General features: G+C 42.1%; 1 protein-coding gene across 4 annotated transcripts in view; it reads left to right on the top strand.

The window, feature by feature from the left end:
- TSPAN9 (tetraspanin 9) overlaps window positions 1-22016 on the top strand; it is a 1047344-nt gene extending 1025328 nt beyond the window's left edge. For 3 of the 4 annotated variants that reach the window (XM_078673950.1, XM_078673948.1, XM_078673947.1), the window contains 3 exons: window positions 6179-6310; window positions 6410-6493; window positions 17440-18215. In XM_078673950.1, coding sequence (XP_078530076.1) covers window positions 6179-6310; window positions 6410-6493; window positions 17440-17511 — 288 coding nt within the window. In that variant the 3' untranslated portion in view covers window positions 17512-18215. Of the gene's footprint in view, window positions 1-6178; window positions 6311-6409; window positions 6494-17439 lie in introns of all 4 variants that reach the window. The other variant, XM_078673949.1, reaches the window with a different exon arrangement.
- Window positions 22017-22224: the final 208 nt, after the last annotated feature.

The raw sequence follows: 22224 nt of genomic DNA, 5'->3' as shown, positions 1-22224 counted from the left end.
TTAAACAGATCTAAGAATATGTTATAAAGAGAATACTGAGACATCAATTGTTTTCTATCTATTGTCTCTTAATAGAGATGTCCTATTCTTGTGTAGCACCCTAGGCGAAGCCAAATCTAGCACCCACCCCTGCCTTTCATGCAAACATCTACACCCAAATCCACCATTCAGCATCTGCTTGTAATGAGGGTGGGACTCCCAAACCCTTCCTTACACCCTGAATCTTCAGTGCAGGACTGCTCCATCCTTCATAATTGGAACAATTGTAAAGCGGCCCATCAACAACTATTACCCTTTCCTAGGATTTGATCAAGGGCTTGCATTGCCCTTGGGTCACACAAGGTGACGCAAGGCCTGAAGACAAATTTAGTAAGCCATGCAGAGCCACCGTGCGTGGCAGTGTGCGGCTTAGTAAATTTGGAGTAACACAAGGCAGCCAAAGTCACTACCTTGCGTTATTCTACGTGGTGGGGGAGTTACATAGGTGGAGTGTGGGTTTTACCATGCATCCATTCATGGTTTTTGGTGCATTTCCAGATTTACTAGGACTATTAAACCTGCTAATGCGTAAGAATGACACGCCCTCCCAGGTAAGGCATAACGACCAAAAATATGTTTCTTTATCATTATTATTTCCTCTTTCTATGTGTGCTGCATTTTGCAGCATGTAGAAAGAGGAAACTACCTTTTATGATTGTTTCTGTGCAGGAAGGTGACCTTTCCTGCATAAAAACAATCCTGCCTGTAACGCAGGCACTATTGTGCCATGGCGCAAGGGTGCCTCCATTGGCACTTAGCAGACATAAGTGCATCAGCACAGGGAGAGAGCAGTTATGTGCCATTTCTCCATTTGACTCTCCACAGCAAGTTGTCTTGCTGTGTTGTGCCAAATGTTGAAAATTCTGCGCCGGAGTATGATAAAAGTTTGGTGTATCTATCTGAGTGCACTTGTGCAGCTGGGAGGAAGATGGGGAAACCATAGCAACAAGATGGAGACCATTGGTGACTTCAACTGTGAGTACAGGCCAGTCATAAAATAGGCCTTGTAGCCTGGAAGTGAGAAGCTCAAAGCAGTGGGGATGGAGAAATGAGGGCGGGGTCACCTGAAGCTGGTTCTATGACGTCACTGTGGCAAAGGCACATTTAACACCAAAAACGATGTTCTTATTAAAATCGGAAAACCTAACACAAATCACCAAAGGATAATCACTAAAGATCAAAATGCTACAACAAAATGGGATTCTTTCAAAGAAAAACTGTGGGTGATACTCGTATCTCTAGGAGATGTGAATGTGTGTATTTCCATTTATTGAGCTTCACCCTTTTACCATATACACTGCATTTACTGCTCAGGGAACCACACGCAGCTACGTTATCTCAGAGCACTTGAACCCACTTGCAGTATGTTTAATTGTTTGAGGAAGAGTCCTCCTCGACACGTATAAAGTGTGTTAGAGAAAATGAATGGGAACGGGAGGGCACATCGAGAAGTGAGAGAGATGAAGAGATTAACAGAGCACCAGCAGTCTGCAAAAAACATTATTGAAAAGGAACAACCTTAATAATTGAACCTTCTGCTGGCCTGTGACTAGCCAAACCAGTGCCTTTGCCCCAACAATTCAGCTCCCACTGATCCAAGCAAGCTGTAAAATGGATTTATGATACAGTGAGGTGACCCACACACAAGACTCTACACAATGAATGAATGAATGATGTAGATCTTATCGTGCACAAACTTAGCCCAATGGGCGTCAAGGCGCCTAAAACAAATAGTGCAGCTAGCGAATCAACCCAGCAATCCATCATTGATAAGCCTTGATGAAGTACCACGTCTTCAGGGCTTTTTTAAACAAATCAATTGAGGGAAGTGATTTAACCTCAGTTGGAAGAGAGTTCCAAAGCTTAGGGGCCACTACAGAAAAGGCTCTTGCTCCCCATGTGGCTAGCCGTATACGCGGCACTACCAATTGGGAAAGACCAGCAGATCGTAAGGATCTAGTTGGAATATAATGAGAGAGCAGAGACCCGAGTGAATCATCTGGACCTGCCCTGAGCGCTCTATATGTAAGACATAAAATCTTAAAAGAGACTCTGTACTGAACAGGGAGCCAGTGAAGGTCTCTCCTGGCATTCGTGGCAGAGGATGCTAAGGGAAGGGCCAACACAAAACGTGCTGCCGCATTCTGCACTATTTGCAGTCGATGAATAAGACCCTTGTTGGACTCCGCATACAGAGAGTTGCAATAATCAAGCCTTGAGCCAACAAGGGCGACTGCAATCTGCTTGCGGGCCTGGAGAGAGAGATAGTGACGGATCCTATTCAGAATCCTAATCACACCCCAGCAAGTGGCCACCGTCCTATTCACTTGGAGCTTCATGGAGAGTGAGGTGTCAAAAACCACACCGAGATTTGTGGCTGATTGGGAGGGAGTGGGGCAGATGCCAAGAGACAGAGGCCACCACTCACTCGACCAAGCATCTTGGTCCTTCCCAAAAACAAAGACCTCTGTCTTATCGCCATTTAGCTTTAGGGAGTTGATGATCATCCAGTCAGCTACATGCTGCATGCATGACCTAAAGCTAATGGCAGATAAACGATCAGAGGAATGGGCCAGAGACACCATGATCTGGGTGTCATCGGCGTAGGATATCACCTCCATCCCCTGCGATCTTACTAGTCTAGCAAGGGGGGCCACGTAGATGTTAAACAGGGTCGGGCTAAGAGCCGACCCCTGTGGCACCCCACATTGCAACGACTTAGCAGGGGAAAGGAAGTCTCCAAGCTTTACTCTCTGTTCTCTACCAGTGAGAAAGGAGTTAAGAAGATTCAAAGCCGGCCCAGAGACCCCTGCCTCCCTAAGCCGAGATGTTAGAATGGCGGGAGATAGGGTATCGAACGCGGCTGTGAGATCTAATAGGACAAGTATGGTAGTTTGGCCTCTGTCCACTTTCCGGCGGATGTTATCTGCAACAACAGTGAGAGCGGATTCAGTACTGTGACATTTCCTGAATCCGTGCTGAGTGCAATCCAGGTACTCACTGGTCTCCAGAAAAGTGGAGAGATGTAGGTTAAGGTGTGCCTCCAGTATTTTCGCAGGCGCCGGGAGCAGAGAGATGGGCCTAAAATTTTTAAGAATGCCAGGGTCAAGAGAGGGTTTCTTTAAGAGAGGCCTCCCAATCGCCTTCTTCCAGACATATGGGAAAGAACCCTGAATGATGGCACTATTCATAACTTCCAACAGAGGTGGGAGAATACTGTTCCTGCACTCCTTCAAAGTTTTTAGCGGCAGGGGATCCGTGGGGGAGGAGGATTTAGTCCTATCAAGTAGGAGATTTAATCCTTCCAGAGACAATAAAGGAAATTGTCCAAATTGTTTGGAAGGGCCTTCGCCCACGGAATCTAGATTGGAAATGGCAGTAGAGATATCCCTGTCCAAGGAACGTCTTTGTACTTCCAAGGCGATATGGATGTCCAGAATTTTGTTGTGAAAGAAGTCAGAGATGTTGTTGCAAAGGTCCTGAGAACTGACCACAGGGTCAGGGAGTTGAAGAGAGCATAGTGAGTCAGCAATTTTGAAAAGTTCCCTTGATGAAGTTAGGGAACCTGTAAGATTGGTAAAGTACTCTTGCTTCTCCAATATAACTCTCTGTTTATAGTCTCGTAAATCAGACTTAAGGGTCTCTCGGTCTTTCGGATCCCAGGACTTCCTCCATCTTCTCTCACTACTCCTGCAACCCTGCCTTAAAAGTCTCAGACGTTCAGAGAACCAGGGTGCGGTAGGTTTCTGCCGGGCTACATATCGAAGGGAGGCAGGGGCAAGCTTTTCCACAACACTAGTGATGGAATCAGTGAATTTTTGAGCTGCCTCATCCACACCCTTCAGGGAGATAGATTCTAGTGTCCGAATATGGGGAAGAATAGTATCGTCGGTAATATTTTTAAAATTTCTCCTGAGAATAAATGAGGTGGCAGCCGAATTGGCTGAAAGGGAGGCAAAGAAAACAAATTCAAATGGCACAGCAGAATGGTCTGTCCAGACTAAAGGCAGAGGCAAGCCAACAGATATCCTAGAATCACTCGAAAATATCCCATCAAGAATATGGCCGGCCTTGTGAGTTGAACTACTCACTAGCTGAACAAGGTCAAAAGCTCTGAGTGATTCAGTTAATGTCAAGGTATCCTTGGAGCTAATGTCATCCAAATGAAAATTAAAATTACCCAAAATAGAGAAATGGGTTTTTCCGTAATAGGGTTCTAGAATTTCCAATAACTGTAAAGAGAAATTTACCCTCGGGCCAGGCGGTCTATAAATCAATATCCCCGTGAAAGAGATAGATGAAGGGCACAATATACTAAAATAGAGTGCCTCAAAGCAGTCTCCAGGTCTTGACAGCGGTTTGATGGTACAAAAAAGAGATGACTTACAGAGGACAGCAATTCCTCCTCCTCTACGAAGTGGTCTGTCTTGTCTATAAAAAGAATAGCCATCAGGAATGGCCAGGAGTAACTCATGTCCAGAGGACTCCGAGGCCCACGTCTCAGTAATAAAAACCCAGTCCGGCTGTCTTTCTTCCACAAAATCGTGGAAGACGACGTTATGTTTGATCAACGATCGTGCATTGATTAAGAACCCAGTTTTAGAAATCGGGATAGGGCGATGCCCTGAACGAGGATGTGAGCTATTAGAGCTAGGATCAGGGCAGCGAAAGGGGGTCCTGCATGTAAAGCATTGCTGGGAGTGTAGGATTCCTTCAGGGGAAAAGCGGTGTGAGCACTGTTGCAATGATGGCCTACATGCCCTGAGTTCCAGCAAGGAGTATTGCCTGGGTACCTTGTAAGATGGAAGGAGGGTACCTGCCATGTCCAGCCCGTCCTGCAGCCCGTCCTCGGCGCGGACGGGCGCAGACGGGCTGAACTCAGGCGTAACTCCGGCGGAAATCCGGCGATCCCGCTGCGCGATGACGCTGCGCGTAGGCATGGCTGCAATTTATGCTGGTCCAGCCTCCTAAACGAGGACTAGACCGCGAGGTGGCTCAGCCCTCACCCAATATGGCCCACAATCGAGACTATGGCGAGGGACCCGCAAAATGCGGTGTTTAACAAATTACAATGCAGGTGAGAGTGGCAGCGTTCAGGTGAGCGTGGCCAACAATATTTAAAAACGAGGGAAAATGCTCCAAAATTAAAATTACTAACAAAGATACAAAACGGGAAGAGTTAAGATTACAAGGCTGCACAATGGTAAAGCGCTGCGAAGAAATGCGCTAGGCTGTAGGGGCACTCGCCTGAATTTGCCTGCAATTTATGCTGGTCCAGCCTCCTAAACGAGGACTAGACCGCGAGGTGGCTCAGCCCTCACCCAATATGGCCCCCAATCGAGACTATGGCGAGGGACCCGCAAAATGCGGTGTTTAACAAATTACAATGCAGGTGAGAGTGGCAGCGTGCAGGTGAGCGTGGCCAACCAAGGACCCACCTACATTAACCACCACCTGAACTTACAGCAACCTTCGAGAAGACAACGTTCCGCCTCCCATTCATTTGCCCATACTCCTGCATCTACTGAAGCACAAGTCAAGGATGCTCCTTCTCCCACATTGCACAATGACCTGGAACAGCCTCCACGCGCAGCTCTGGACCATCCCCTCACTTCCGGAATTCCTATTGGCTCTTAAGACCTGGCTGTTTGAATAAGCCTCCAGGGTCTGCAACACTTGGATTCCCTATCGGGTGATTCGCCACACTTTATAAATCCTGATGAAGTGATTAATTAATTGAGTGTAGGTAACTGTTTGTTTGTTATTGCTTCTGAATTTAGGAGAAAAAAAAGGTTAAATCATTATGTTCACTTGCATGTCTTTTGTATTACTGAAGAAAACCTTTGTTCAATCTAACACACAGCATGAATGAAGAGGCAATGTACACAGGAGAGGTATAAAGGAAAACATGTAATTTATAGTGTTAATGGCTGTGTAACGAGGTAACATAGCAAACATGCTACCGGTAGCTTTTGGGCCATAGCAAATGCTCCCTGACAATATCCAGACTCCGCAGTCAAACACAGGCCTTCCCTGTCTTCTATAACATGTATTGGATTATTGGATGGTAGTGTTTCATAGTGGATGCATGCTTATGGTTATAAATTCACAATATTGTTTCATATTTTCTGAACTGTAGATGCGCTGCTGCGGGGTTACAGATTACACAGACTGGTACCCGGTGCTTGGAGAAAACACTGTTCCTGATCGGTGCTGCATGGAGAACTCACAAGACTGTGGGCATAACTCCACAAGCTTAGTGTGGAAAACAGTGAGTATTCAACCATTTGCAGGAGTTAACACTGTACTGAAGTGATGCTCATTTTATGTCAAATGTAAATCCCTGATCATGAATTTCCTCTTTTTTCAGGGTTGCTACGAAAAAGTACTCCTGTGGTTCGATGACAATAAACACGTTCTGGGGACAGTCGGGATGTGCATCCTGATCATCCAGGTACGGTTCTGGACTAATGAAGGCGTGAGCCAACCAAGGGTTTCATATAAATGGTGTCAAATTTCTGAAGCCACACCTTCTTTTTGTTCCCTAGCGGAAAAGGAGTACGTTGATAGTGAAGATCCTTCCACTCAGACGCCAACTGGTTTTTGAAAGAGTCACTGACATCTATTATGTATTAATTGGCCCCGTTCTTACTTTTTGGATGCTCTATAATCCTAACTAGTTTTATTATTCAGTGGCTCAACAGAACTGTCCTTAGATAGCATTGAACATGAAACGATGACAATCCAAATTATTAAAAGCACCGCGAGGCCTACTAAACCTCAATAAAACTTTGTCTAATCTAATATCTCGAGTCCTACATATTGTTGAAGTTGACTATTTTCTGTCCACTGCCCTCTTGGCTTTCTTGTATTCCCTTTAGAAACCAAATTTGGAATCTGGTTTATCACACTTGGTGGCAGGAAGCAGATGCATTCACTACCATAATACTGGCTAAGCTCATTTCTTTTTCTTTATTCCTGGTCCCCCCACTCCATTTTCTTATAAATGTTTATAGATTTCAAATCAAATTTAAATTTAAAACGTTTGCTGCTCTTGTTACATTTAACATTCATAATGTGCCTATCGTGTTCCAGGCTTTTATTCTCTCATCTCTGAATATTTTGATCTTTTATTTTTTTCTCATTGGGTATGAGAAGTTGGCCTTCAGAACTGGATGCCGCACTCCATATGAAGCCTTTGCAGTGATCTGTTGAGGCAAGAAATAATACCACTATGTTCACCACAACCATCGATGCCCACTCTGAGCTGCCTTCTGAGTATCCAGCCTGGTTGGGTGTTCTTCATACCCCCCTTCCTCCTCCTCCTACATACAACCCTTTTTTTCTGTTTGAGTCATAAACATGTGTCTTTTTGCCTGTCTGCATTGATAACCCCCATATTTTTCTTCAAGCATTCCTGAGCCTCCACTTGAAACATTTTTGCATACAAGGTGTCTGCGCAATTACAAAATGTGGTCACTTTTGCACAAAAGTGTAGCTTAAATCCGTCTACAGAAGACCTATTTGGACTGGCTAGATTAGCATTTGGTGTAGTAGATATAACCTTGTAACGCCACACCTGCCACCCTCTTCTCTTCAAAGTGACTTCCGTTTGCCACTGCACTTTTACCTTCTGACAGAAAGCTAAGCCATAGTATACAAGAACGCCCGTGCTGGGTAATATTGAAAGATGTGCCACAGCTCTCACAGATCCTATTAAATGAAAAAGCATTGAACGTTTTGAAACCCAGCATTGGTTGTAGTTAGTAAATATTCATGTCAAGTAATTACAACAGACTTAATGCTACACAGATAGGCAACATGCACTTTTGGTGATAAATTTTCCCATGACTCGCTATTTTTAATTGAATTTGTGCCTGCCTGCCTCCCTCCACAGAATCAAATGCCCCATCGAATGGTTTCATAGGTCGGTTAGTCGTTGTCAGTATCTTTCAAAACTTATTAGTATACGCTGGTAGACCCCCAGCACCCATTTAGCTTTGAAAACATGCCTATGTTCTTTTTAAGAGATGTAGTTAGTCCATCTGACATTTAATATTGTGATGTACCCGCTTACAGTAACCAACAATTACTACCAACGAACATAAAATGTATTTCAGTAAGTCGATGTATTTTCATCTTCCTCTGGTATGCTCTTGCCCCTACTCCTCATAGATATGCAATCACCCCCAGTGATCATTTCCAAATCAGTAGCGCAGTAAATAAGATAAGTATTTGCAACGCCAGCGTGACAGGAGGTTGGCACACTAGGTCCACAAGCAGCAAACTCCAACTGATTACCTTCCTGTGTCCCCTACCTCTCTGCTCCCAGGATCCTGGAAAGCCTGTGTCTGTAGTAAACATTCAGAATCCTCTCCTTAAGGACCAGTTCATCAATTCCTTCCAGTCATTCCATTTACCTGTGGCCTCGTGAGCCCTTGATACCAATGCTAGTCTTTGCCAGGATTGCAGACACTTTTTGTCAGTGTGGCGGCATGCCCCACAGAAGCCCCCTGTGATTGTGCACATCCATCAGTACCACAAATACACATCAACAGAACAGCACATCAATGCCCATAAAGGCTAGAGAGGACAGCGTTCACATTAAACATCATGGTACCCGCAGATTGTCATTTTACTGTTTCCACTACCCATGAAGGTTGCATTGCTTCTGAGCTCATGGGTACTGCTCCTGCCTTTAAGTGGCTCTGGCCATTAATATCCACAATGTTCAATTCTGATCAGTTCCCATTAATATCACTTACAAAAGCAGGAGGAACCAGACGTCAGAAGCTCCACCGCACTTCTTTTCGTTCCTCCCAAAATACAAAGAAAAACAACCCAGGCTCGCTCTTTGGAACTCTGTCCCGAGGCACCTACGATGCAATCCCTCCTTCCCTGGCTTCAATAGAGACCTGAAACTCTATACCCTCAACAAGTACTGGAACTCGTGAGCAAACTACATTTGGTTCAAATAGGCCCTCTTGCTCAGGTCAGACTCCGTTGATCAGTTGGCTGTTTTCTTGTTTTTTTTCTTGCCTCTATTATCTTGGATGTCTTTCTCTCCATGGACTGTAAATGTTTTGAGTTGACCACAATTTCAGTAATCCACCCTCATAGTCAAAGGTTTTTCTGTCTATAGATTTTTGTTTACACCTCCCGCTCGGCCTATTTTTCCCGTGTATACATTAATGAATACTTGAACCTATGATTGTTGCACGTCATGTGCTCAGTGACTGATTATTGCCATGCTCTCGATTCTATAAAGCGCTCCGATATCTCTGGGTCTAGGTAGCGCTATATAAAACCTTTAAATAAGTAAATATCCAACTGCCCTTCCCCATCCGACGAGTGAGGAAGCTAAGATAGGACTTCTCAAGAGAAGAATCACTAATGGTGTCGGATGATCAATAACACTGAAATCATTTCTGCATGTGTGCAAATATATCTCGGTCTCTTTTTTTCCCTTTGGACCATGATTTTCTTTAATTTTCTGCCAACCATTCCCACCCTCCTTGTATTTCCCACTTGATTTCAAAGGCTACATGCAGTAAATAGCTGTTCTTGTTCGGTTCTCCTTGTGCAGTGTGCCTGCGTTTGCAACAAATGTTAAGTCGTGGTTTCTCAGGAGTGAAAGTGTAAGACGTGTTACACTCCCAGCAGCTTCCGGGCCTTTGTGTACGTGATTGACGCGTCCCGCGTGCTGCTGCTTCCGGGGGTCACTCTATATTGGATCCGGCGTAGTTCCTCTGCTTCCAGCGCTCTATTTTGTAGGACGGAAACGTTCTCCCAAGAATACTGATGAGGCGCGAGGACTGTGTTCTTACTGCCAAACACGCATCCAGCCCAAATCTAATTATTCCCCAAGTTAGAGCTCGCCTATTCTAGTCCACCCTCTCGACTGTCAAGGTGATGAATGGCTGCACCGCGCCTCCGGAACCCTTACCTAATATACAAGAACGCAATATTGGGAATTTCATAATTAGACAAAGGGGATTAACCCTTACCTTCCCGTGATCTTAATTTTCCAACAAAGCGCCCAATTGCAAACCACTTTCGGCTCAAACCCCTGGCTCTACCAACTCTCGGGAGATTTGATGCAGTCAGACTGTTCTACGGACTCTCCGTTCCTGCTTGTTATTTGTATTTCATAAAACAGGGTTATGTACTGATGTTCATTTGGCTTGGGAGCTACACGTTGGTTGCACTGCGCGTGCATCTCAAACCGCAGAGGCCAGACAAACGGCTGCAGTCTTATGTTTCCAAAACATTTTTCTTTAAGTTTAAGATTTATAGACCAGATACATATTTTGAAAACTTTATGGCCCACCCCAGTCTTTTATTGTGTATTTCGCTTTTCCTATAAAAGAGAGGTTATTTAGCCTAGGATTGAATAGAGAAGGAGTAGTGTTGGCGAGTGGGTTTGAAAGGTGAAAGATCAGAATCTCCCGGCTTGACCACCTGAATGCAGAAAAATATAGCAGAAAATCGGTTAACATCAGGTAACTTTTAGACACTTCTAAGTATCATAACAGTTCGTTCATCACCTTTGATAGTCCTTGAACAGCATTGTTCCGCAGACGTATTCCATAGTTGGATAAACTACTACTTGTGCACATTTAAACTGTAGATTCCTGTGACAAGCATGGGACTGTACAGGTTGTCATTCTGCGTGGATCTCTTTTAGATGCTGAGCTACTGCATCAATTGCAGTTTTGCTTTAAATGCACCAGTGCATAATATTTCACTTGCTCAGGTATGATCATTAAAAACGCCATCATTTAGACTGTACTAATTGTTGTTGATAAAAAATAATAAAATTTTTCAAAGAGGACATGGGCCAGATACCTGAATAATAAGAGTTCGCATACTAGTGCTATGCAAGATGTAGGAGTGTAGAGGCAGATTTTTCCCACATAGTGTGGCACTGTCAAGTTATTTTGAAATTCGTGACACGGAGTGGAATGTGGCCCATTCACAATCAAACAATGTCTCCTAGGTCTGCTCCCTGACAGAACTAAGGAGAAACTAAGTAGTACATTTAAGATGCTGGGCCTCATATTAGCCATAAGACATATCGCTATTAGCTGGCTGAGCCCACGACCCCCCAACAGCAGAAATGGAGGAGAGACACATTGGCATAGGCTGGGGCGGAAGAAGTACACATGAGAATGACACACAGAGATGAGAGGGTGACGGACAGCATGATCTCATGGGGAGCTATGATACAACACCAGAATCTCCTGGTGCCAGACCCCATGAAAGATGCGCCAGGCTCTGAAGAGCGACCAACACAGACTAAATGATGCAAGGCCTATGCCCTATGATAAGGGTGGCCCCAGAGCCCAGCTTGGATAGGGAACAGCCCAGTTATGTCTGATTACGGATGGGCAGAAGGTGTACTTAGACATTACACTGAGTGCATTGACCAGATGGATGGAAGCAAAGATGGGTGGGGAAGGAAGGGGAAGCTTAGTTTTAGTTTATGTAATTGTTCATATTCACTGCAATGCAAGATGCAGCAATATGTTTCCAATAAGTCATAATATGCTACAACTGTAACGATTGGGACGGAAACCCGACACTGATGGAATCATAGAATACTACAATATGCTGTACATGCTGTTGTGTTTGAAAAAATACCAAGAAAAAGAAGAAAAAAATAGAGCATAAAAGATTTTGTAAGGTTACAGACTCAATAGTCGAAAAAGTGGAACAATTGAGAAGGCAATGGCTAGACTTGGTAGGATGGGAAGCCCTTCTTCTGTTCCATTCTCATATAGCTAATTGATAAAATGTCAAAATCTGGGAGAGTAGTTCTCATGCTTTTTTTCAGCATTTGCGGTCTAATGATAGGCTGTCTCATTAGTGTTGGTCTGATACCATGGGAGCAAGCACAGGACTAGCTCACTTGAGCACATTGTAAGGGCACCTGCTTATGCTGCATACTGTGAACTCCAGTAGAGGGATGGATGCAGTGATTCAGCATACATGCCCTCAAAAATAGATTACATCAATTCTTGGAGTGCATTGGGTCACAGAAGTGTTTGAAGAGGCTAAGAGCAATGCCTAAAGCCGGAGTGCCACCTCCCACTTTTGGAGCGCTCCATCACGAACACAAGGATGCTAAAATGGATGCTTCTCTAAGCCCCAAATGGATGCTTCTCTAAGCCCCGGTTGGGGTGTGGTTTCCCTGCAGGTAAAATATTCCCCTGATGCTTCTTACATAGCAGGTTTTCCCTCCCAGGACTGACAAGCTCTACTGCCAGCAGGTGCCATTGTAAAATACTAGGAAGTCAGCCCAGTTACTGCATGTCCTTTCGCAACAGCAAAAACATGGGCGCGACAACACATAGGCATGAAAGGGTAGGAGAAATCAGCAGAAGTAGTAGAGGTATTAGTAGAAGGAACAAGCCCCATTTACCCTCCGTCAGGGCTAAGGGTAGTGACATGTATAGAATGGTACGTGCACCCGGCATGCATGGTGATTACCTCGGGGTGGACCGGACTTTGGAGTAGCACTAGTGTCCACCCCAGCACTGTCCCATTTCCTGCACCAGATGACCCTGGCTTTGCTATCTCCCTTCCAACTCTCAGGGATGAAGTCTGCTGTAGGCCTTCAAAGACTCCTTTGCCGAGCCTGCCAGCGGTCTTCCTCCACCTTCACTCTGTTTCCTTAGCTGGGTGAGATGACAGACTGGCTTCATTATAGGTGAATGGGATAATGGTTCAGTATAGGACGTCACTTAGTTATCCCAACAATATGCCCTGGTTCAAAATCAATGAGTTCGAAAGACTAGGCCCATGTGCTCAAAATAATCGAGCAGAAAATAATGAAGTAGCCCACAGTCTCTGCTGGATTTGATATGTTCTGTTATGATATGTTATGTTTTCTTAAGATTGTATCTAATCATAGTATATCTATAGAACGCCACCATCGTTGTAGAGAGAGCCATGGTAGCTAAGAGAGAACCGTAGAAACATTGTTCTCTCTACTTCTTGTACAAACATAAGTGCTTATGCATCACAAAGATACTGGATTTGGTGCGTGGAAAGTCAGAAACATCAACCGACTCCTTGCCAGTTAATATGCCACACAATCAAGTCTTGCGCTTCCTGAACCTTATCAGGAAATGTTAGTTATTTTCTCCTTAGACGTTTCAGGTATAGCAAGCCTTTCCTTGTGTTGTTGCCATTCTCAGGAGCAAAGCTCAGCAACAGTGTGAAGTCCCATTTCTTTAACCAGCTGTTCTGGGCAAGAACCCAGTAAAAATATATTATAGGGGCAACTACTCCAAGTCGGTTTAGGGCAAATTAGGGATTCCTAGCTGAGAGACAGTTTTTGAAGTTCTCTTTAAAGTGAGCTGTAGATGGTTTCAATTTGAATGTAATTGTATGTTGCACACCTTGTCAATAAGATGTCATGGACAGGCCCTTCAGGAGCAAGTTTCTAACCCCATTGGCATCAGGCGCCAAGTGTTTAAGATAGAGACAACCACTGACTGGCGCCTGAGTCCAGAAACCCTTTCAATTGCCAGACCCCTTTCCTTTCTAGTCACTTAGATGGTAAGGAAACGTTTGGTAATAAGCTCGTTCGACAGATCTGCTTTGGCTTTTAGTGAAGGCTATAATAATTTCCTTCTGTAAAGATTTCAGGAATAAACCTGCCCCCCTCCCCCCACGACCTCCACCCAAGGAAGCATTAGTTGCTTTCTCAGTTTATATCGACCAGGAAGTGCTAGTGCAAGTGACTTAAACACTGCTGCAGTATATATGTGACCTACCACCAGTCAGTTATTTAAACCCCTTCAAGAAGGGTTACTGTGGGGTTGTTTCATATCATGGAAATTAAATTAGAGGGTTGAGATATGCACGATTCAGAGTATTCGAGTTTTCTGCCTAGACTTTGCAGATTTTGTTGAGAATAAAGCAAAGATTTAGATTTGGTGTCTGAAATGTCACTTTTAATATATACGTTGCTTTCAGATTGCAGGCCCGTTTAACAACTTGGAAGAATTATTTTGTGGAGAATATGCCTCCCCTATTTTTTGCTTGAAGTGTTATTTTTTTCTTTAATTTGAGAACCTATGCCTTGTAGGGTCTTGTCAACCTCAGGCAGTTCGCTTTGAGTGTGGGTTCCTACTGTTGTCTTCCAAATATTTCTACATTACTTTCGTTACTTCCTTTGCCCAAGATATGTGTAAAAAAAACTTGTTTGTCTGCTTTCTTATGGGATTAAGGAATATATATATATATATATATATATATATATATATATATATATATATATATATATATATATATATATATATATATATATATATATATATATATATATATATATCTGGGTAATAGATTTTCAAGCAGTGTTTGAGGCAAAGTGTATTGAGGGCTGAGAACAGCAATATCATTAATGAGTGCCTCTAGGCTGTCTTTGTTAAAGCTTTCCATGCTTGCTTTATCCTGTTTGCGAGGGTTGGAAGGACTAACTAAGTCCTGGTAAACGAAAGGAAGGTGCAGTCACACAATGATGATCTGACCAGCCAGTAGGCGCCAATGAATTTAGAAGGGCCAACAGTGCTTCTCTTGCTCTTGTATCTAACAGACGTAGTAGTAGTGGCAGTAGAAAGCGAAGAGTAGCTGTCAATTCTTAAGTTATCCTGTGGGACCCGTGTTATAACTAAGTGTCCCCTCTGTCCAACCAGACAGATCTGTGTGAATCTTGACATACTGAAACTTATCAACAACAACAAAAGAGTGACATGAAGAGCAAGAATAGCAAGAAATCAATCCAACATGATTCCTTTATATAACTTGTCACTAAGAAGAAAAACGCAAGTGCCACAAAATAACTCGGGTGAAAAAAGGAAAAGAAATATTTTCTTTAAAAGAACCCTCACTCACCACCCTGGTTGGTGACATGAAACTCCGTGTCCTACAAGGTAGTGGACCACTACCTTGTAGGACACGGAGTTTCAATTTATAAACTCTGAATAGTCCTTTTCACTTGCTTTTAACCAATGCTGGTTGGCCCTCTATTAAAGTGGATACAGGTTACAACCAGGCATTTCTTAATCACACACAGCACTCCACTTATTATTTTTTCACTCCTTCACAACGAAAAGAACCAGCTCTGCTGTAATCAGGCGTTGTAGCACACTGGGGGGGACACTCGGTCTCCCCAGTGGGAACCCAATAATGAAGCATGTCACCAACCAGGGTGGTGAGTGAGGGTTCTTTTAAAGAAAATATTTCTTTTCCTTTTTTCACCCGAGTTATTTTGTGGCACTTGCGTTTTTCTTCTTAGTGACAAGTTATATAAAGGAATCATGTTGGATTGATTTCTTGGTATTCTTGCACTTCATGTCACTCTTTTGTTGTTGTTGTTGATTAAACAAACAAGATGATGGACGGAATGTTGCACAATGTCAAAACATTCACCCCCAGTCACAGATCTGGATTTAATCCATCGTTATTTTGCTCACCAAGCCACCCCAGTTCAGACATGGCCATATGCAAATCAGTCTTGACCCTGTGCCTCATGGGAACAGTCCAGCCCGAACTGCCAAGCCATGCCTTCCCTGGACCGGAAACAAGCATCCTAGGACCGGTTTCTGGCTATCAGCCATCTTCAGCCAGGATAGCTTGACTCCAGTGGCGCAGTGAGCACGGGACCCACGTCTGGGCATACCCTTCCCACATAGGGTGAACAGCAACTTCTTAGTGAAAAGTTATAGAAAGGAATCATGTTGGATTGATTTCTTGGTATTCTTGCACTTCATGTCACTTTTGTTGTTGTTGACAAGTTAAACAAGGGGTACAGGAGTGACCCAGTAACCCTGACTCTCTAGCTGTTTATTTCTATACTGAAACTTAGCCAGGTGAACAAAACAAGTACTACATTTTGAGCAGATTTGTCAAATGCTTCCAGCGTTCTTAGAAATTAAAAAAGGCATTTTACGTGGAAAGTGAGACAACCTAAACTCCCAGGCATCCCAATTTTCTTGAGCTTGATTTTTTGAAGGAGAATTTTGCATCCCAGGGGAGCAAGATTGTTCAAAACTGGGGACATAATTCAGTAAATCAAGCTGATCATGTTTAGAATGCTCAATAATGGCCAGTCTGATTTTTGGTCTTGGGTGAGTGTTACACAATGCTCGGAAGTTTCTGAGTGTGAGGAAGGGGGTGGCTGCTCAGCTGTGGTAGGTGTAATATGCTACCGGCTACCAATTCTTCTCTTATTAATACGACTAGCAGAAGTGTGGGTGACAATAGAGCAAAAACTCAACCAACTCCAGAATAGGTTTCTTTCAACACTGACGTTAACATGTTAACACTTTACAACTACCTGTTTTTTCCAAAATAGCTGTTGACACTTCACTTGCTTTTGGTATACTGGGTGTTTCAATTAATTTAATGGCAGTTATGCGATTAAAATGTGCCCGCACCTTCATGTATTTGCAGCTCTACACTGCAAAACGTAGAAAAACACCTTTAAATTGAAAATTATTCTTCAGGGGTGAAGCATTGGGAAACATGCATCCCAAATATGAGTGCTTTACTTAGATCTGTAATATCTAAATACAGTGTGGTAAAGCCAGCATAATTGTAGAGCTGTTGGAGCCTTTGATTAAAGTGTATGATACATTGAAATGCCAGCTCCCTACAGCAGAAGTAAAGGTCACTCACCAGTCTGCCATTCAGAAAGAATAGATGTGTATTGCGACCATTTGCCTTACGCAATGCTTACTAGAAAGTTCAAAATCCACTTCACAATGTGACTACTTAGTGTGCAAGAGCAGACAATCGTCAAACGGTGCCCTGGAGAAAGTCCCCGTTCTGGTGGGATCATTTACACCAAGTGTGAATTGCTGGTGCAGAAACATGCTGGGTCTAGTGTGCTGTGGTTTAGATGTTTGTTGCACCTGATTTAGACATAGGTGTAAAATCATGTGGAATAACAAGTGGAAGCAGGATTTAAACCTGTTTTGTACCTTATGAATCATATCATCCTTGTTTGCGTAGGCCCTTGCCATCTGGTAGGACCTGGTGGTACCTCCAGGTTTAAACAAATCAATGTACTGGACTTTCACTCACCCTGTGACAGGCATTAGTTTAAGAACGGGTGCACCTGATGTTTGTACCGCCTTGTTTAACACACGCTGCTGGTAGTGATATAGGAGAGTCTGCTTAAATGAAGACTGTTAATTAAGCTGACGTCTAAAAATGTCTCACTGACTAACAAACTACTCTACGGTGAAGTGTCCAGAGTGATTGTGATGTTGTGCTATTCTAAAGCAACTAACTAGACGTTTGTGTTTGTGCATGAATGTGTCTTCGTTTATATACTACTCCCAGTGATCCTAATGTTGAATCTCTCCCTCTTCATCTCTTTCGCAGATACTTGGCATGGCCTTTTCCATGACTCTCTTCCAGCAGATTCATAGGACTGGTAAAAAATACGACGCCTGAATCTCCGCGAGGAAACTGTGTTTGTTGCCAGTACAAAGAACATATGAATTGTTGAGCTTTTACCACAAGCAGTCGCCCCTTAGCCCTATTTGTAAAACGTAATCATCAGAAAACTGATAGCCCGTCAAACTGGAAACCTTTGTTACAATTGCAGAGACACCACCAACCTGAGGGTCTGCATAATTCTAGACGGTCACTCACCATTCATTGGAACCTTCTTCCTACAGGCAGTCACATAATTTTGGAACAGACATTTAATAATACTAAACAGTCCTCAAAGGATCTGCAGAGCGTCACCATCAAAAACACTAGTGAAGCAGCCAGCTGACAGAAAATCATCAAACAGTGCATTGACCCACCACACTACAGCACTGTGATGTCACCAGAGTCAGTCAGCAGAATATTTAAGCATCACAAATCAGCCAATCATCAACCTACAAAGATTCATCGCCAAGAAGCAAGCAACACCTCATTCTACTGAACATTGCTAGTATGCAGAATCTCATCATGTCTTCAGAGCACCATCACTGAAAGTCACCACCGCCCATCCCTAGCGTTCAGTTTATCATTAATGTAAAGTGGTACCCAGAACAATTCAGAAAGCATTCAAGGTCAACCACCGGAAAAGCTTCCCTAGTGCTACTTATATACCAGTGCACTTGACCCCAGTTGAGTGCACCTTTCAATTTGCCAAAGAAAAGAAAGAATACAATACATATTCTTCATAGGTCTATGAATTTATCCCCTCTCTGCTAAATGTGCTTCACTTGATGAATATGCTGCACTTTCTAAAGAAGTTAGGCTTTACCTTGTAAGAGCGATTAGGAAGCAATCTTACATGAGCCTAAAACTACTTCAGACTGCTTAGTAGGTTGAAGACTTTGGAAACTGCACCCTTAGGAATTAGAGAGCAAGTGGTTGGGGATAGTCTCCCTCGAGGAACCTGCAGGTTTTTATACTTCATGGAGTGCTATGTAGTATCAAAGTTATGTAGTATATGAACTCCATTTCTAACTTTTTATGTTTTGTTTTTCATATTACTTATTTCCGAAAGAAACCACTGTTTGCTCTTTAAATGACACCAGGAAATCGTTTTAGTGTATAATAGAAAATAATGTTAATGTTAACTTTCAGGGTATGTTGAAAACTGGTTTTGCTCAATAGGAAGACTAAGTTAAGCTGACTGAGTTGTTTTCTGACAAAATGGTAATTTAGTTTTTAGTTTTATGGAATCCTGGTGTAACACCGTTTTTTAATTGAGTCTAGAATTGCATACCTTTTTTGTAAAGAAATATAATTTAAAAAATGTCATGCTTTGTTGAAATGGCCTACGAATTTAAACCAACTGTAAGTATTAGCAAAAGCAACAACTACGTTTTGGAGCAAAATATCAACGTAGTCAATTAAAAAAGAAAAAAATCTCTATAGAAAAGCTGTCACTTTAGGGAAAATTAGACAAGGAACAGTATTTTCATGGATTGTGATCTCTTTGTTTTTCACATGATACAGTTACACTTCATACGTAAGGACCATCTTGATTTAGCCCTTCGGATGGTTGTTAGACTTTATACATAAAATCATCTATCTTGGTTTATTCAGCCAGATAGTTATCAATTGGATACATTAGCCACTAGTAAGAAGAACATTACCGCAACTCAATGTTCATATAGATATGATAGTGCTGAAAACTACATGTCTTGCTTTCAATACCTGTCTAGCTTTAGATTAATTGGAACTAGTCAGACTGTAATTGGATTATTTACAGTATAAAATTTGCTGATCATCCATAGGCATGAACTACATATTATCCCACTTTTTGGCTGAATTATTGGATGAAGTATGCATTGTCCTTTTTCTAATACCTTACAGAATCACTTGTTGAAAGCTGAATTTTTGGGCTAGAGAAATGAAACACTTTAATGCAGAACAGGACCTATTGCCAGACAACTTGTAGGAATTATTTGAAATTTTTGCACATACTGATTTATTTGTAGGAAACAAATCAAACCTATAAAGTGTACTTCAAGATTTTTCCCAGTCCATGGCATTTCGACAAACATTCCCGCTAGGACACTAGAACATAAACCTCTGGTTTATTTGCTGCTCCTCTCAGGCCCACAGTTCCCTTTGTGGCACGGGCCATTCTTACATTTTTCTGCTTTACATTGGAAAGCATGAATGAACATAAACCACATTACTACTGAAAAATGTCTTGCTCTTCTTCAAACTGGTTAAAGTACTGTTAAATGTTACATGGAACTGGGGGTTCCAGTTCTGAAGTGGTAGAGACAGGAGTGGAGAGGTATCTGAGCAGCCATGTTAATGATGTGTGTGCTAAAAAGGTAATGAATTGCCATTGTCTTCAAATTGTTTTCTAGATGAATGAATTATGATCCTGATGCCTTTCACCTCTTCCGGTTCAGTCACTAAATGAAAGAACATTTGCCTTTTTTTAAATGTCCTCAAACCTGTAGCCTTAGTTATTTAGTGCAGTCACTCCCCATTCTAAGAAATGCAACTCTGCTGGTGTTGAGAATGGCACTTATCTTTGAGAATGGAGCTGTATTTTCAGTCTCTATCCCAGTGGGCTAATGTCTGTGTGGCTAAAGACCACCCTCACACACGAAGATATTGTGTAATTTAGAGTAGTAGATCAAACGCTGGAGGAGGATACTGTCTGAAACACCATTTTATTTCCAGAGAAGACTGTATTCCATTTGATGCACAAGGTGGGAACTCTTTCTCTGACACTACCAATGGTGAACAGGTTATTTGGCTACACAGAGGGCTAAGAAGTCTGCAGTGTTAATCAAGGATCTTCCAAGGGCTTTACCCTCTTACTTGTACTTGGGTATGCCTCAATCTGCAGCATATGCTATAACGGGTCATAAATGGCTTTACGTGGGATTATCGATGACATCAAGGGTTCTAGAAAGTTAGAAATTTCTGCTACTGTGATAAACATCTTTACACTGTGTTCAGAATGAATTCCCTATGTGAAGTGTTCACAGAGTAAATGGTTTCCCTTTGTGAAGTGTTCACAGAGTGAAGCTGGTAGAAGATACATTTAGAAGTAGGGGTTGCCTTTAAGAGCTTGCACTAATCATCATTTGCAGTTCACATTTATCATGGGGTTAATGGATGCATTTGATGGGCACCCCCTCTCTACTTCTATTCACTCCATGCTAAAAAGAGAAAGTTTTGTGAAAAAGGGGAAACATGTGTCTGTTACTTTCTGTACAAGGACAGTGTATGTGTGCTATTATATAACCTTAAAATGATGCTATAGATGAAACCATGGGGCAAAAAAAGCATCGGTCAATAATGTTGATATTTGGAGGTAATTTTAAAGTTGTGTTGATGGGGTTAAGGATGTATTTGATGTGATCACCATGGTGCTGCAGAATAAAATTGCTGAGCAAGCATTGTTACCTCCACATACAGTGTTTATGAAACAGTCGTAATTCATGAATATTTATTCAGCAAATAACATTTCTTCTGCATATTGATTGTATCAAAGGTGCAACATTTGAGTTCGTTTAGTTTCTTTTTCAGTAAGAATCATAACCACCTCTCATTCATGTTTTCTTTTACACCTTTTGGTGGTTCGGTAGTACTGGTTTCCTATAGGTGTGGCAAGAATTGGGACCACAAGTGCCTGAGCTCCATTTATATTGCTAATTCTGCGTGCAGAGTGGGAGCTTTGGTACTTACACATTTGCTGCTACAAACTATATGTATCAAAACTTCCAAAAGAGGTCAGCTTGTTTTCTTTTCTTTCTTTTATATTTATTTATGAATATGACCCACCATCACGTGTCATTCATTTTGTCTTTTTAAAAATTTTGATTAGTTTTCTCATAAACTGAAAATCGTGAAATGTTATTAGTTTGTGTTATACCATTAAAATAAGCACAAAGTGGTACCTGTTCTATTTTAAAGTCTTTCATGGATTTGTTTTGTAAAATTGCTTATGTATATTAGTTAATCTGAAATAAAATTCATTATGAGGGAAAGTAAAAATAACTGGGAGGTTGGAAGAGCACGGGTAGAAGATTTACTTCTGTAGAATGCTTCATTAAACTTTGCAAGAGTGATTACAAACTGTGTATTACAATGACAACTATAAATCTTGTAAATGCATTAACGGTAGCATTAAATAATAAATGCAGCTATAGTAAGAGACTAGATTAAGCTGCCTGTGGAAGGAGTCCGGATACCTTCTATGCATATTGCTGATTTTCCAGCTGCATATTTTAATTAAGAATAACCACTTTATCACATAGGCAGTATTATTGGGTGATGCAGTTGAGTACATATAACAATTCATTAACACAATAGCGTATAAAGGAATGGCACAAAAAAGCAAAGCCAGCAATATGTTATATTATTACTGTATAGAGAATTGACAGTTCATTGTACAAAGTCTCTTTTTCCAGTTATTGTTTATTTTCATACTATCTAGCATGTTTCAAATAAAAAGATACTTATTACATCGGTTTTAATACTTTGCAGATATTGATTTGTATTTGTGTATCCTGCAAGCCCAGTTTGGGAGAATCAAACAGTTGCAAGACTTCACTGCTACATGGTTGAACTGTGGTTGAACTGTGGATCTAGTAAGTCTGTTCATTGTGTAAGGAAGCTGGAGATGGAAAAAAGAGCAAATCTTTGAAATTATTATTAGAGCCACTCCAAGTATGTGTCTCTGAA

The sequence above is a fragment of the Lissotriton helveticus genome, chromosome 1_1 (assembly GCF_964261635.1).
Source record: "Lissotriton helveticus chromosome 1_1, aLisHel1.1, whole genome shotgun sequence".
NCBI lineage: Eukaryota > Metazoa > Chordata > Amphibia > Caudata > Salamandridae > Lissotriton > Lissotriton helveticus.
This window is presented reverse-complemented; position numbering and strand designations above follow the sequence as displayed.